The sequence below is a fragment of the Solanum tuberosum genome, unplaced genomic scaffold (genome assembly GCF_000226075.1).
Source record: "Solanum tuberosum cultivar DM 1-3 516 R44 unplaced genomic scaffold, SolTub_3.0 scf00087, whole genome shotgun sequence".
Lineage (NCBI taxonomy): Eukaryota > Viridiplantae > Streptophyta > Magnoliopsida > Solanales > Solanaceae > Solanum > Solanum tuberosum.
The window spans coordinates 1366450-1382719 of record NW_006239017.1 but is presented as its reverse complement, the minus strand read 5'-3'; the positions used below and the strand labels follow the sequence as shown (position 1 = coordinate 1382719).

Sequence of the window (16270 nt, the reverse complement as noted above, 5' to 3'; positions counted from 1 at the left end):
GTGATAGTCATTGGGATGCAGTTGTTCGTATTCTGCGATATATAAAGTCAGCTCCTGGTAAAGGACTACTCTTCGAGGATAAAGGCCATCAACATATCACCGGATATACAGACGCTGATTGGGCCGGATCATCCTATGATAGACGTTCCACATCCAGATATTGTGTTTTAGTAGGAGGTAATTTGGTGTCATGGAAGAGTAAGAAACAAAGTGTGGTTGCTCGATCTAGTGCAAAAGCAGAATATCGAGTAATGGCTGTAGCAACTTGTGAGCTAGTTTGGATCAAGCAGTTGCTTGGATAACTGAAGTTTGGAGAAACCGGTCATATGGAACTTGTGTGTTATGATCAAGCAGCCCTTCATATCGCATCAAATCCAGTGTTTCATGAGAGGACTAAGCACATTGAGATTGATTGTCACTTTGTTTGAGAAAAAAATACTCTAAGGAGATATTGTTACTAAATTTGTGAAGTCAAATGATCAACTTGCACATATCTTCGCCAAGTCCCTCACCGGTCCTCGTATTAATTACATTTGTAACAAGCTAGGTACATATAATTTGTATGCACCAGCTTAAGGGGAGTGTTAGAATAGAATAGGTACACACAATCCTACAAAGAATAGGAATAGTTTATAGTCTCCTATTTGGTAAGGAATTGTATAGTAGTGTCTACAAATAGGGTTCTCTATGTAATATTTAAAACAACAATTCAATAATATTCTTCTCCAATATTTCTCACAATAACTATTTTTCAATTTCTTTGTTCATATATTTGTCACTCATGTTTATAAATTATTAGTCTTGGACTAATGTATTTGTTTCTTTTTCTCCCTCTGCACCTATTTTCATTAAAGCCCATGCTTTATTTGTGTTTTGCGCTTAAAGCTCCAGCAGATCTTAGAGCCTTTTCGCGCTTTTTGCTTTTGATAACACTGCAAATTTCAAAAAAAATAAAAATAAAAATTTAGACAGAAAACCATAAAGCTACCGAAATCTTCCCTTTTTCTCCTTCTTACTTGACATTATAGCATTCTATTAATCTCTTTCCATGTTTTACTCCTAATTAGACTATTAACCCTTAGATAGCCAATGAAAAGCAAAAGGGTACAAAACCCAAAAGGAAATTAAGTAGACATCAGAAACTGCAATGTTCAATGAGATTTTCATTGATTAACCCTAATGTAACTTTTTAAGGCCACTAGCCTATCGTTGTTGCAGAAGGTCAATTTAATATTACAGTTTTCCCAAAACTATGATTGAAGTGCAACTAGCCCTTTCTTTGGATGACACCCAACGTTACCTGTGTAGTTGCATGTGGAGAATGAATAGCTCGGTCAAGAGAAGCCAGTGTCTCCAGTACCTATACATATTTAGAGAAAGCAAATATTAGGAGCTATAGTTCTAACCTTTCGGTAGATGCAGATAGTGGACTAACTCACCAAGCTCCATGAAGGACCTAAAACATTATGCAGCCGATGAGATATGTTGAATAGTGTTCTTAGTGCCTGGGATACAGAAGCATTAGTAATAACATTATAAGTTGCTCAAAAACCATATATCATGAAATGAAATTGGCCCTCCAAAGTAAAATGTGAGAGGAATTTTGCAATAGATACTACAAATACAACAAACAACAAAAACCTGCACATTCTTAGGAGTAAGAACAACAGTTTCCCTTGGCTCAAGCAATGCTTCTGACCGCTTAGATCCAGGAGATTGTACCACACTGTAGATGGTTAATGAGCATGTTAATCCAACAAATTGCACATAACTTTTTCAAAGAAAAGTAAAACATATGATCGAACATCATCCTAATTACATCTAGCTTGATGTGTAGATTAGCCAACTAAAATATAAAATAAGTAACCACTTTTGTACGAACTTGTGTACTTAATTGAGCAGCTGAAGTCTTTGGGCTACAAAGTGAAACTCCATAAGTGTAGGTTCCAATAAATCACTACATCAACTGTTTCTCTAAAAACATAGGACAGGGAGAGGATAGTCCATCATTATCTTAAAGTAGCTCGGCTACCCACACAATCTACCGAGGGGGTCAATGGATGGCACATAATAAATGCTTTCAGCCTCGAACACTAGGCCTTCTGAAAATAAAAGAAAATTCTTTATTTTCTGATTTAATTAGAAAGAAAATATCTACCTCAGATAGCAAGGATAACTTACATCCAGATTAAAGTAGGAGAATATGAAAAATATTACAGCAACAGGACAGTGCTTCAATATCAGCTTTCTATCCAGCAGCAGTTCTTTAATTTTATATTATGAGGATTGATTATGAGGAACACGACAATTGTACAAACTTACACACCAACTGTTTTTTTTTTTTTGGAACTAGTGACATTTGTGTATTAAAATCAGTACTTAAGGTAGCACTGGACAAACCATTTTTACAAAAGAGGAAGGTACAAAGACGTCCAAAACTGAGCCTACTATCTAGAAAGACCCTAAAACATCTAGAATTAACTCAGTCTCACTAGAGTAAACTTTTGTACACCAAAAGCGGAACAGCAAAATACATCCAAGTTTAATCTCCTGCACACGGCTACTCCTAATTCCAAAACAACTGTCATTTCTTTTTCTCCATATAGTGCACCAAATGCGAGCAGAAATTATCCTCCATCGGTCTCTGTTCCTAGCACCAAATCCAGCTTCCTCCCAACTGACAAGAGTGTCATCAATCTTACTTGGCATTGTTCATGAAATGCCTCTGAGATTGAAAAAAAATCTGCCACAGTTGATCTGTGACTTTTCAGTGTAGAAAGAGCTGTCTAACTGTCTCAGCATCCCTCCCACAAAGGAAACACCTACTGCATACTGGAATTCCCCCCTTTGTAAATTATCAAGAGTTAAAACAGCCTCAGAGTCAAGTGAAGCATGTCATTTTATGTGGCAATTTGACTTTCCATATGTTCTCCCAAGGCCACTAACTAATCTAAGCATCTTTTCGGTTTGCCATCTTGTATCCCTCCTTCACCTCATATATGTCTTCTCTATGCCCATTGCACCATAGGCAATCTCCTCCGCTTTGTAGTCCATGAAAATTCTCCAAATACTTGTACAGTTCATTCACTTTTGAAATTTCTCAGTCACTTAAATGTCTTCCGAGGACCAAATCCATCCTTGTTGTGTCCACATTTCAGCAACTGTCTTGTGCTGGTGTTGAGCCAAAACAAAGATATCAGGAAATAAGACGTGTAAGCTGTCAGGACCCATCCACTTGTCTGCTCAAGAGAGAGTCATGTTGCCATTGTGGACCTTGTTAGTAGATTTACTTTTTAGAGAAGGCCACAAGAACCGAATGGATATCCAAAGACTTACAACATAAGGAGTAGTAACTTCTTTACTTACCTAATTGTCCCGCTCCCCATATTTGGTTTTGATGATTGTTGATTTGTAAATATCTAAGTGTGATTAGATATGATTTTGTAGGACTTAAATTGATATAAGAATCATTATTAGATATGCTATTGGATAGGTTTGGATATTAGAATCATACCTTGATTCTCAAATCTCCTAGAATCAAGGGATCTGATAGCAAGTTAGTTTATTTTTCTATACTATAAATTTGTATCTCTATGGATGAATAAAATTGTAGAATTTTGGTAGCAAAACTTACATGGTATCGGAGCAAGATTATTCTTGTAACTGAAACAACATTGACTGGGCTAAGTCACCCAATGGCATCAATAGAAGCCAAGAGTTCTATTAACAAAATTCAAACAAAGACAAGAAATTTTCATCTTCTTTAGTTTCTCACTGTGGAGTTTGAGGAAAATGCAAAAAAGGAGGAGGTCGCATGGAGACAAAGGTCCAGAGCTATATGGTTGAAAGAAGGTGACAAAAACACAAAGTTCTTTCACAGAACTGCAAACTGTCACAAAAGATATAATAATATAGACAAACTTCTGGTGGATGGTGAGTGTACAGGGGACTCATTAGTGATCAGGGAGGAGATTGTCAAATTTTATCAGAAGTTATATACAGAATCAGAGATATGGAGACCTCAATTCAACCATAGATCAGGTGTTGTTATCAGCGAAGAAGATAACTTAATGCTAGAAAGTCAATTTAGTGAGGCTGAGATCAAAGAATGTGTGATGGCATGCGCGAGGGACAAGGCACCTGGGCCGGATGGATTCACCATGGCATTCTTCACCAACTGCTGGGAAATAGTAAGCAAAGAAGTAGTGGCAGCAGTTCAGAACTTTCATAATCAGAACATTTTTGAAAGAAGCTTCAATGCCACCTTCATAGCCTTGATCCCAAAAAAATTGGGGGCCAAAGAACTAAAAGACTTTAGACCTATTAGCTTAATAGGTAGCATATATAAGATCATCTCAAAAGTGTTGACTGAGAGGCTGAAAAAAGTTGTTTCAAAACTGGTAGATACACATCAGATGGCATTTATTAAGGGCAGGCAGATCATGGATGCTATTGTGATTGCCAACGAATGTGTAGATGTGAGACACAGTGAAATTTTCAGTTTTGATTAATGGTTCTCCCACAGGTTTCTTCTCATCTGAGAGAGGCTTGAGACAAGGGGATCCATTATCTCCTTTTCTCTTTATCTTGGCAATGGAGGGTCTCAATGATATGCTAAGAACAGCCCAGACAAACAGCTGGATAAGGGGATTCAATGCAAACATGGAGGATAGACAGAGTCTAGCCATCTCACATCTCCAATATGCAGATGACACGCTAATATTTTGTGATGCAGACATCGATCAACTGAAGTTTTTAAGAATAATATTGATATTGTTTGAAGCAACTTCAGGTCTACACATTAATTGGGGCAAAAGTTACATCTATCCAGTCAATGAGGTACCTAGAATTGACAGTCTAGCAAATATTCTGGGAGGAAAGATAGGGGAGCTGCCCACAATATATCTGGGAATGCCTCTAGGAGATAAGAGCAAATCAAAAGGCATATGGAACAATGTACTGGAGAAATGTGAGAAGAAGCTTGCCAACTGGAAAAGTCAGTATTTATCCCTGGGTGGCAGAGCTACTCTCATCAACAGTGTTCTTGATGCTTTGCCTACTTACATGATGTCGGTGTACCCTATGCCAGCAAGTGTAAGAGACAGATTAGATGCCATTAGAAGAAATTTTCTTTGGCAAGGAAACTGCGATCCGAATAAGCACAAGTTTCACTTGGTCAAGTGGAATGAAGTTTTAGTCAGCAAGAAAGAAGGGGGACTAGGAACAAGGAATCTGAAAATACAAAACCACAGCCTGCTAATGAAATGGCTGTGGAGATTTGCATCACAAGAACAGTCGCTGTGGAAAGATACCATTAAGGCTAGATATGGAATGGAGACAAGGTGGATCAGCAACATAGCAACACAACCATATGGCACCGGAGTGTGGAGGACAATCAGGAATCTATGGCCAAAACTTATAAACAAGTGCACAATTAAGATAGGAGATGGTGGAAAAACTCTATTTTGGGAGGAAGTTTGGGCGGGACAAGCTTCACTTAAAGATAGTTTCCCTGACCTATTCAGCTTGAGTCTACAGAAAGTGGCCACTGTCAAAGAAATGAGAGATGCTCAAGGTTGGAATTTAAAGTTCAGAAGACCTTTAAATGATTGGGAGGTGAATAGAATGGTTGAATTACTAAATATCCTGGAACGATACAAGGAACTTAGTAACAGTGAAGACAAACTGATATGGGCTCCAGATACACAGGGGAAATTCTCAGTTGGAATAGCTTACAGAAACTCACAGAGGACACACACTCAATCAAGCTACTGGCCATGGAAAATGATCTGGAAAGTTAAGGTGCCCTTCAAGGTGGCCTGTTTTACTTGGCTCTTAGCAAAACAGGCTGTTCTCACGCAGGATAACCGTATGAAGAAGGGCCTCGATTTGTGCTCCAGATGTTTTTTTTGTGAATGTGAGACAGAGACAATAAATCATCTCTTTTTACACTGTAAGGAGACAGTGAAACTTTGGCAAATTTTCATCAATAAAAGGGGCATCAGTTGGTCTATGCCAGGAAACATAAAGGAAGCTTTGGCATGTTGGAATCGGGATGGAAATCAGTCGGGGCACAGGGAGAGATGGAAGATTGTCCCAGCCTGCATTTGGTGGACTATTTGGCTGGAAAGGAATCAAAGATGTTTTGAGAACAAGAGCTGCTCTATGGAGAAGATGAAGCTGAATTGTTTAGCTCTTTTCTATTTTTGGTGTAAACATGAATATCCTCATGAAGATGAGGATATCCCTAGTATGTTAGAGTCCTTAAGGAGTTCATAGGAAAACAACATCACTTTTGTATTTCTGATTGTAAGTATTACTGGAATACGTCCTGAGTATTCCTGAGATTTTTAACGCCATGAACCTTTTTGAAGAAATCAAATAAATTTTTTTTCAAAAAAAAAAAAAAAAAAAAAAAAAAAATAAAACTTCCATCTTATTTAGCTTAAAAATAGAACTTACATTTTAAGTTTATTAAAAGTAAAAGAAATTTTATTAGTAAAGTTATCTACATTTTAATTGATTTATAAAATATAATGTTTAAGTGAGTAATAAACTATTTAATTAAAAATATGTAATTTAATAGTGGAGTGAACATTTTGAGAGAAATCAAACTATAAAGGGAAAAAGGACAAATATACCCTGAACTTTTGTAAATTGTATGCCTATACCCTTCGTTATACTTTTAGGACGTCAGTATCCTTGCCGTCCAAATTTTGGAGCATATATACCCTTTAAGTTAACGGTGGAACACGTGTCGCGATCCTAACCACTGACTTGATATTTGTTAAATTTCTGCCCAAATTAAAAAATCCACCCGAATTAATCTAGAAACCCGCCAAAATACATAATTCCCATGACCCGAAAATATTAACCCAAATCCCCAAATCAATTCACCTAAGGGAGAAGAACAAAAGTGACAACCATAGCTCCGCCACTACACGGCGGCTGAAGATGTATAATTGTAGGCCGAAGTGTGATCGGAAGGGCAAAATATTGAAGCACGAGTATCAATCAAAGCAGCTTTCGTCAACGAGGATACAGCCAGATCCCGATGGTTCATCAATACTCGGGAGAAATTGGAATCCTTTAGAGAAGAGATCCAGGATCGGCTTTCTAGCAACTACAATATCATAATGAATGGAAGTAATTTGCCTATGTCCTTGTGAATGAGCACAAGAAGAAAGGAAAAGCTCATCAACTTGGCAGTAAAACTTCTGCTGGAACAGAGAAGAAACACACAAAACATTTTAAATCATTAGCCAAGAAGGCCAACACGCCTTAAGATCTCCCCTTCCACAATACATGAAGAGACAGATCATCTAAATACTACCTTTTTCCAAGATGATTCGAAGGAGAAGCCAAAGATAAGATTGGATAACTCAGATTTTAGTAAATTAGTAGATACTTCAGTTTATTCGAGAAATTTAGGGAAGAAAAAGTAGAGTCTTATATAAATATCAAAAAGACAACTATGGTACTTAGTTTTTTGGAATGCTGGTAGAACAGCGACTATTGACAATTGTTGTTGATTTTGGCTTTGAGGAATAACTCCTCTATGAGTTGATTTTTTTTTTCATATTCTGAGTTTGTTTTAAAAAAAAATCACCTAATTTAAGATCCTACTCCGACCCCAAAACTCCTCCTCTTTCTCATTCACCTCTTCTCTCCAAACAAATCTAACCCTACTACTTAACCAAATCCTAGTATCAGTCTTTGTGCTTGTTTGGATGGGTCTTCCTCTTCTATGAGAAGGTTGAGGAGAAATTGGAGGATTTAGTGTTGAGGATGATTTGGGGATGAAGATGGGGAAAGATGCTGCTAAACAAGTGTTTAAGTTGCTTAATTTGAAATTAAGTGAATTGATTTGGGGATTTGGTTAATATTTTTGGGTTATGGGTATTATGTATTTGGGCGGGTTTCTAAATTAATTCGGGTGGATTTTTTTAATTTTGGGCAGAAATTTAACAAATATTAGGTCAGTGGTTAAGATCGAGACACGTGTATCACCGTTAACTTAAAGGGTATATATGCTCCAAAATTTGGACGGCAAGGATACTGACGCCCTAAAAGTATAACGAAGGGTATACGCATACCATTTACAAAAGTTCGGAGGTATATTTGTCCCTTTTCCCAAATATAAATAAACATAAGAATTAGGCAAATAAATTCAATTTATAATATATTCATAAAATAAAAATTGTATTTATAAAATGTAATTTTTTAATAGAAAAATATATTTTGATTCAGTAAAATTCATTCTGTAACAAGTAAAGAAAGTCATGGCCAAAACAGGAAAGTTTGCATTGAAATTTACCTCCTTTTCTCTACTTCAACAGGTATGCCAATTGTGAATTTGCAAAGGGATGCAAGGAAAGAATTCAAAGGCTCTACAGCATGAAGTATTCCACAGGCCTGAGCAACAAGAAGTTCCATTCATCATCACGAATTTCATTTTTTTTGAGAAGGTAACATTTGTATATATTCATTGAACCAGTGCATGGGTTGCACTGAAAACCATATTTACAGCTTGTCAAAAAAGTAAGAAAACTAAATCTGAATCCTAACAAAAACCTGGGATATCTATAATGGATTCAGTGTCCTCTAAATACATATGTTTGCCAAGTAGTTTTCCATGAACATAACACCAAATTCTCTTGATCTCAATCGATGCACACAATTCAATTGAAGGCCAATATTGCAGGAACAAATACAGTATGTGGAGATCTAATTTGACCAAATATTACCTGAGTAAATGCTTGATAGCCTTTTAGTATTTCCAAAATAATAGCCTCCCCCTGAGACCTTCAATGTACATCACAGATGAAAGTAAGTACATACAGCATTTTTTAAGGGTTCATTCATAGATATGAAAAATATACATACTTTGCTAAGATGAACGATAAAGCATCAAGAATGGTCAACCACATTGAGTCAACCATCGATACACAAAGAAGTGCAGTTCTTCCGGTCAATTTCGCTGGTGGATCAGACTCACATCTTGGAGAGTCGAGCTGGTCACTCCAAGACAAAATATGAAGTAGCAAGTATGTCATATGATTAATTGCCTTTCAGATATATAAAAAACGCCAAAGAGAAGGACAGCAACTCAACTAATTACCTCACCCATGTCAACCGCCTCATCTGTTAAAGTAGCCACAGTGAAAACAACTCCTAGTAGGCCCTCAATTGCTAAAGTTATTGCATGTGCTTCGCTTGCAACTAAAACGGCAGCATTTGATGCATCACTATCTAAGCTCCACTCAATCCCTATAAGACAAATTGCTCAGTGATTAGTGTTATTAGTTAAAATTAACATATCCTAGTGATAAAGGTTTTGCAAGATATGACTCTAAGACAGTGATAAGGCTAGCAAAGTACAAAGGAAGGAATTGACCCCCTGCCCCACCTTCAAAATGGAGCTCCTAAGTCTATCTACCTAACAGAAGGAGGAAGAAAATAGACAAGTAAAGCCTAACACATCAATATATTGTTTCTATAGAGGAACCAAATGATATTTAAGTACGTCGCATTTTAGCATCACTAAGCACCACGATACTCAACCAAATTCACATTCATTTCCTTTTCCCAACCAACAGAATTAGGTATATATCTGAACTCCCTAGAGCTTGCAATCATAAAAGTCTGAGTGATATCAGCTTTTAAGCAAAGCTTCAGCATTTCAACTTCGCGAGCATAGGTACATAACATATGTTGAAAATTCAGTCTTTTATTACAGTTCTTAATCCAATAGGAACATAATCAGTGGCTATATTCTCATTGATGCACTGCATTTCAATGAGTTCCACCTAGCACACCAAGGAGGGACTAGCGAGAAGTAAAAGAAAGGAAGGACAAAATCATGTAACTTATTTGAAAACAAATACATAAGAACAAAGGTAATGGAGTTTTGTTGTAGGTAAAAACCTACACTGATTTCTCGGCTAAGGAGGTTTGACAGTGTGCCTGTTGAACACATTTTACAATTTGAGATTCACTATTTTCTGTCTACAGCTTGTCTCTCGGGTACTCCCAATATTATCAAAAAAAAGAATTGTGCCTAAACTTTCTATAAAGAGAAGAACTAGTTAGTAAAGTAAAAAAGCAGATGTATCTAAACATTCTATCAAGTTAGTGAAGAGAAGCTTCATCATAGAGCCTATCATATTAGAAAACCTGACAATTGACTAAAGTACAGAGTGCATGCTAGTTTCACTGTGCACCAGTTGATAAAAATATAATATAGGTAGACTAAACATTCTCCTAAAATATCTAATACCTTCTAACAAAACAGGGAACAAATGGATCATCAGGACAATTTGTCAAGTCAACAACTGAAGGAGTAGTTTAGATTGCTTCAGATGAAAATCAATTATCAATGAGTTCCTATAACGTGTCAATATGAACAATTTGGTTCATATTTTCCATTTGACCTAGTCTGCCAAGAATCACTTATCCAATAAATAGGGTGCGGGACATGATATTAGCAATTGATGTGTCGTTTAATATAAGAAGAGTTAATAAAGCACAAGAATAAGAAATGATAATGAGAGTGAATATATTGTTGGAAGTAAAAGGCATCATGTAGCATATAGGATTTCGTGTCACAGTGAATAATAGAATTAGTTGTCCAAATTTAAGGTGTAATTGTTCTTTTTATGCATAAAATTACCAGATGCTTGAGAGCCAAACTACTTGAACTATTCACAAGTCACTTTCTCAGTCTTATTCTCCTCAGGTCTTTCTTACAATATTCTCAGGTATGTCTTGTTTAGTCATTCCCTACTATCAGCTGACCATGTTATGTCTCATTTTTGTATGCTCTCCTGGTTCAGGCTTTTCATGGATAAGCTTTTCTAGTTGTGCCTACCATCACTGACCCCGCTATTCTTTTTTCCTATCCATACTATACATCCTTATGGGAAGATCAATATATTTTCATGCCTAATCCAGATGTTTTAATTTCAAAAATATTGATAACCATGCATGACAGTTTGGAACAAATGCCAACACATTCCCGGGAATAGAATTGATACGCACTATGAAACCAAATCCGCCACAAAGTATACCTGCATCATTCAAGCTTTGTTTTAAAAAGTTGCTACCACTTTACTATCTTTACTGTTAACCATTTTAGTTCAAAATCCACTGAAAAAGATCACTCTTCAGGGTATATAAGTTGGTTAACATTTGTGGAGAATCATATTATGTTGTCGCTTCTCTACTTTTTACTGCTTGTATATGAGAGACATTTCCATTATTAATAAGATTATTTACCTTGTCAAATAAAGATCACTCATCAGGGCACTCCAGCATTTTACTTCACCATATCTAAGTAATCATTTACAACAATCATTAAATCAATGAGTCAACTATCGCTGCTAAAGGTAATTGACGTACTTGGGAATCCTAAATAACTCATTTGAACTTATCAACAAGCCAAATGAGTCAAAATTTGTTAATGTCCAAAAGATATTATGTTTCATTCTCCACCAAAAATTGAATCAGAGAGCAAGATGATTCAAGTACCTTTTGCTTTACTACTAAACATTCCAGCTACAGCAGCAAGGCTCTCCTCACATGTGTCTTGAAACTGGATATAGAAGAGAGAATTAATTTGAGTTTATTCCCAAGGAAACCATAATTATATAAGATGACATCAGAGATAAAGCAAAGAAAGGAGAATGAAGCCGAAATCAAACAATGAGAGTGTTTAGTCTAAAATAAAGAAGACCCAGAGAAAACCTTAAATCTTTACATCGAAAAGGAAGTTACATACACATTGATGTTGAGAAGTGCCAACAGTTTCTTTTTTTCCCTACAACTAAATCAAAATTTATTGCCCAGGCCGCCGGACATGGAGGAGTCAATTCGTGACCTCTCTTTCACTCCCCCTCTTCAATCCTCTTCGGACTGTGTTGCGCTTGTGTTTCTGAAACCCCAAAATAGGAGAAATCATCGTCTTTTGCTAGCTTGCACACTAGCTCTTTATTAGGATGAGCATTGTGTCGTTGATTATTATTGTTGATTAATTGCCTCGGTTACTGCAGTAACTAGTCAATAGAAGTTGTTGGATTTTCTCCACCTTTTTAGCCATCTTCAGCAGTTTAAGTTAGTTGCTGTTTTTTAGGAGTTCGTTGTTATTTTTAGGAGTTTATTTACCGTGGAATCATGTGCAAAGTAGTTGCTTAGATATAAGTTCTAGTTGTTGCATTTTTTCTGTATTTAAACAAAATTTCAGTTCAATGAAAAATTATCTTTCCAGCAGCAAATATTTCTTCTCTTCTTCTTTCCTTTAATTCTGTTCTAAGAGTTGATGTTAAGCCTAAAACCTCCAACAAAAGTGGTATCAGAGCTCTCTTCTCGAGGGACCGTAACTGAGTGAAACTCATTTTCCTTCTCCTTTTTTTCTTATATGGATTCAGAAACTCCTTTCACTGCACTAGCACCAGATGTCTTCAACGGCGAATGCTATCGTGTCTGGGCAGCAAGAATGGCACATATGGAGGCAAATGATTTGTGGGAAGCTGTTGAGGAGGACTACGAAGTTCCTCCTTTGCCTGCAAATCAAACCATGGCGCAGATAAGGAAGCACAAGGAGAAGAAAACAAGAAAATCAAAGGCTAGAGCGACGTTATTTGCTGCAGTCTCATTTGAAATCTTTGTCAGGATTATGACAATGAAATCAGCATTTGAGGTTTGGAATTTCCTAAAGAAAGAATATGATGGAGATGAATGGATCAAAGCAATGTGTATTCTCAACCTGATAAGAGAATTTTGAACTTCAGAAGATAAAGGATTCAGAGACGGTCAAAGTATTCTGACAAATCACTCAACATTGCCAACAATGTAAGTTTACTTGGCTCTGAATTTCCTGATTCAAGATAGGTTCAAAAAATTCTTTTAACAGTCCCTGAAAGGTTTGAAGCAACTATTTCCTCGCTGGAAAATTCCAAGGATCTGTCACAAATTAGATGGCACTATCAACAAGCACAAAGCCAGTCTCGTTGTAAAGGGGTAGTATGCTCAAATTTTGGTTATTCATTTCACAGACACCGCCTCTTTATACTCTTAGGAGGCGAGAAACTCCCGTTCCCTTCTCCTTCCTTACTCTTCCGAGGATGGTTCAGGGGGAGCCGGTTCCGCCTCCGGCTGAGGAGGGAAATTTCAATCGATAGGCGGTAGCTTCGACGAGCTGGGACGTGGAAGTGAAAACCCTGTTGCTAGATTAGAAACCATTACATAATTGTTGGCTATAATTGCGCAAAAGGTTGGAAAGTGTTTCAGTTGGACGTTAAATCTGCATTCTTGAATGGCTTTCTTGAGAAGGAAATTTATGTTGAGCAACCTGATTGATTTTCAGTCAAAGGGCATGAAGATGAAGTGTATCAGCTCAAAAAAACGTTGTATGGACTAAAGCCCCAGTGCTTGGTACAGCAGGACTGATGAGCATTTGGTGCAACTGGCTTTAGAAAATGCCTTTGTCAAAAGAAATACGCTAAAGACATTTTGAAAAAGTTCAGAATGGAAAATTGCAAAGAGACAACTACAATGTGACAGACGGAGAAGTTGAGCAAAAATGATAAAGCTGAAAAAGTGGATGAGGCTCTTTACAGGAGTTTGGTTGGATGTCTCATTTTATATGTTGGAGGTCCTCTATCAAGATTCAATAATTGTGCAACTGACACTCATTTTAGAGCAGATAAAAGGGTTATAAAATATGTCAAGGGAATATTGAATTTTGGAATCAAGTTTTATGTAAATCAAGAGTACGTGTTGCAGGGGTATTCCAATAATGACTAGGGTGGCTCTTCCGATGACATGAAAGTACTTTTGGTTATTGTTTAATCTTGGATCAGGGGTATTTTCTGGGTGTTCTAACAAGCAAGAGATTGTTGCAAAATCAACGGCTGAAGTTGAATTCATTGCAGCAACAGAGGCTACAAATCAAGCCTTATGGCTTAGAAAAGTGCTACTTGATATGAATTTAAAGCAAGAAAAGTGCACAGAGGTGTTTGTGGATAATCAAGCAGCTATTGCTATCTCAAATAATCCAGATTTTCATGGAAAAACCAAGCATTTCAATATCAAATTATTCTTTCTCAGAGACGCGCAGAAAGAAGGATCTGCTGGGTTAAAGTATTGCAAGACAGATCTTCAACTGGCGGATATTTTTACAAAAGTGTTGCCAAGAAGCAGATTTGCCTCAAAGAAAGACTTGGAATTTGCAGCAACTGAAGCAAGGTGAAGTGTTGATTAATTGCCTCCATTACTGCAGTAACTAGTCAATAGGAGTTGTTGGATTTTCTCCAGCTTTTTAGCCATCTTCAACAGTTTAAGCTAGTTGTTGTTTTTTAGGAGTTAGTTGTTATTTTTAGGAGTTTATTTATCATGGAATCCTATGGAAAGTAGTTGCTTAGACATAGGCTCTAGTTGTTGCATGTTTTCTGTATTTAAACACCATTTCAATTCAATGAAAAATCATCTTTCAAGCAGCCAATATTTCTTCTCTTCTTCTTGCCTTTAAAGGGTCAAAAATACCCCTCAACTTTGGTTTATTGTTTGACTTTATCCTCGCCGTTAAAACGAAGTTAATTTTACCCCTCCCGTTACTAATTTCACCAAATTTACCCCTCATTTGACGGAATTCCTAAAATTGATCCAAATTACCCGAATTTAAAAAAAAAAACCTATTCCCTATTTTAACCCAATGACCCGACCCAATTTAAAATAACTCAATTAACCTTATTTTACCTAAAAAAAAAAACCTATTCCCTATTTTAACCCAATGACCTTACCCAATTTAGAATAATCCAATTAACCCTATTTTATCCATTCTCCCAAATTTCCTTTACCCATTCTCTCTCTTTTTCTCCTTGTGTCGCAGATTCTTTGCCCCATGCTTCCCATCTCTACTGTTCCTCATATTTTAACCATTCATCCGCAAATTAGGTATCTTAGGAGTCTCATCTATCCGTAACATTTAACTGATTGCTTTAACAAATCATTTTTTAATATAAAATCCGTGAGATAACTAACCAATGAAGGATCCGTCTTGTTGTCCATATTGTGGTGGCTGCTAACTGATTTATTAACCACTGCTAACTGGTACGTCTTATTCTTGAAAATTGACCTTTTTGAAGCAGAACTTTTGCGTGTAACTACACTGTTGGGGAATGCATCAGTTTTAGATCAAAATGGGCTTGAACCTACTAGCCCCCTGGCTTCAGGAGGAATGTTTTCAAATTGGGGAGCTAATGTGGACAGATGGGCATCACCATTTCAATCAAAAGTATGGATACTAACTATTAATATAACCTCTTTTAGATCTAATTTTTTGTGTTTGAAAGTTTTTCTGACATAATTTTCTAAATTTCCATGCTAACTTGATTCCTTTTCAAGTGTTTTAACTTCAATCTCCACTTGTCTCGTGACAGGTAGGTGAAGCTAACAAGAACAAATTCAATTTGATACCTTAACAACGATTAGTACAAATTCTGATGGAGAAACTGGGTTGTCTTTTCTTCAACTCATCGTTTTGTTCTTCGACTTAGCTTCTGATGGAGAAAAAGAGAGAGAATGGGTAAAGGAAATTTGGGAGAATGGATAAAATAGGGTTAATTGGATTATTCTAAATTGGGTAAGGTCATTGGGTTAAAATAGGGAATAGGTTTTTTTTTTAAATTTGGGTAATTTGGATCAATTTTAGGGATTCCGTCAAATGAGGGGTAAATTTGGTGAAATTAGTAACGGGAGGGGTAAAATTAACTTCGTTTTAACGGCGAGGGTAAAGTCAAATAATAAACCAAAGTTGAGGGGTATTTTTGACCCTTTTCCCTTTTTGTTTTTAGAGTTGAAGTTAAGCCTAAAACTCCACCAATTATCGCCACGTTGTCACTGATTTCTGTTGTAGCCAAACCAGCCAGTTTGGTTTTTTTAAAGAGAGTTAACCGGTCTAGATCTATTATTGAATCGGTTTAAATTGTATCTCAACACCGGTTCACTAATCTAAGGGTAGTGACTTTCCCCACTCTCCTTTGTGCCTTACCTTTATCAAATTCAAACTGGCCATTGACTCTTTATCCCCTATCCATCATCTGTGTGTCCTCCATACCTTCCGGTGGATGAGCTGCTAACTCCCTTATGAGAGTTTCTTCCAACCTCCTCTTTTTATCCTCCCACCCTCCTCTTCTCCTCCTCGACCAGGCCCCACTTTAAAATTTTCAGGGCCAAACTCTGGTGTAAACCAGGCCCTAAATATTTTGCCTCC

General features: G+C 36.8%; 1 protein-coding gene across 5 annotated transcripts in view; it reads right to left on the bottom strand.

Annotated features, from left to right (window-relative positions):
* Positions 1-16270, bottom strand: part of LOC102606077 (protein MON2 homolog) — a 68643-nt gene that overhangs the window by 19325 nt on the left and 33048 nt on the right. For all 5 annotated transcript variants that reach the window (XM_015308808.1, XM_006347340.2, XM_006347341.2 and 2 more), the window contains 8 exons: positions 11530-11593; positions 9122-9270; positions 8887-9014; positions 8748-8805; positions 8318-8415; positions 1642-1726; positions 1440-1505; positions 1301-1360 (listed from right to left, as the gene is read on the bottom strand). In XM_015308808.1, coding sequence (XP_015164294.1) covers positions 1301-1360; positions 1440-1505; positions 1642-1726; positions 8318-8415; positions 8748-8805; positions 8887-9014; positions 9122-9270; positions 11530-11593 — 708 coding nt within the window. The remainder of the gene's footprint in view (positions 1-1300; positions 1361-1439; positions 1506-1641; positions 1727-8317; positions 8416-8747; positions 8806-8886; positions 9015-9121; positions 9271-11529; positions 11594-16270) is intronic.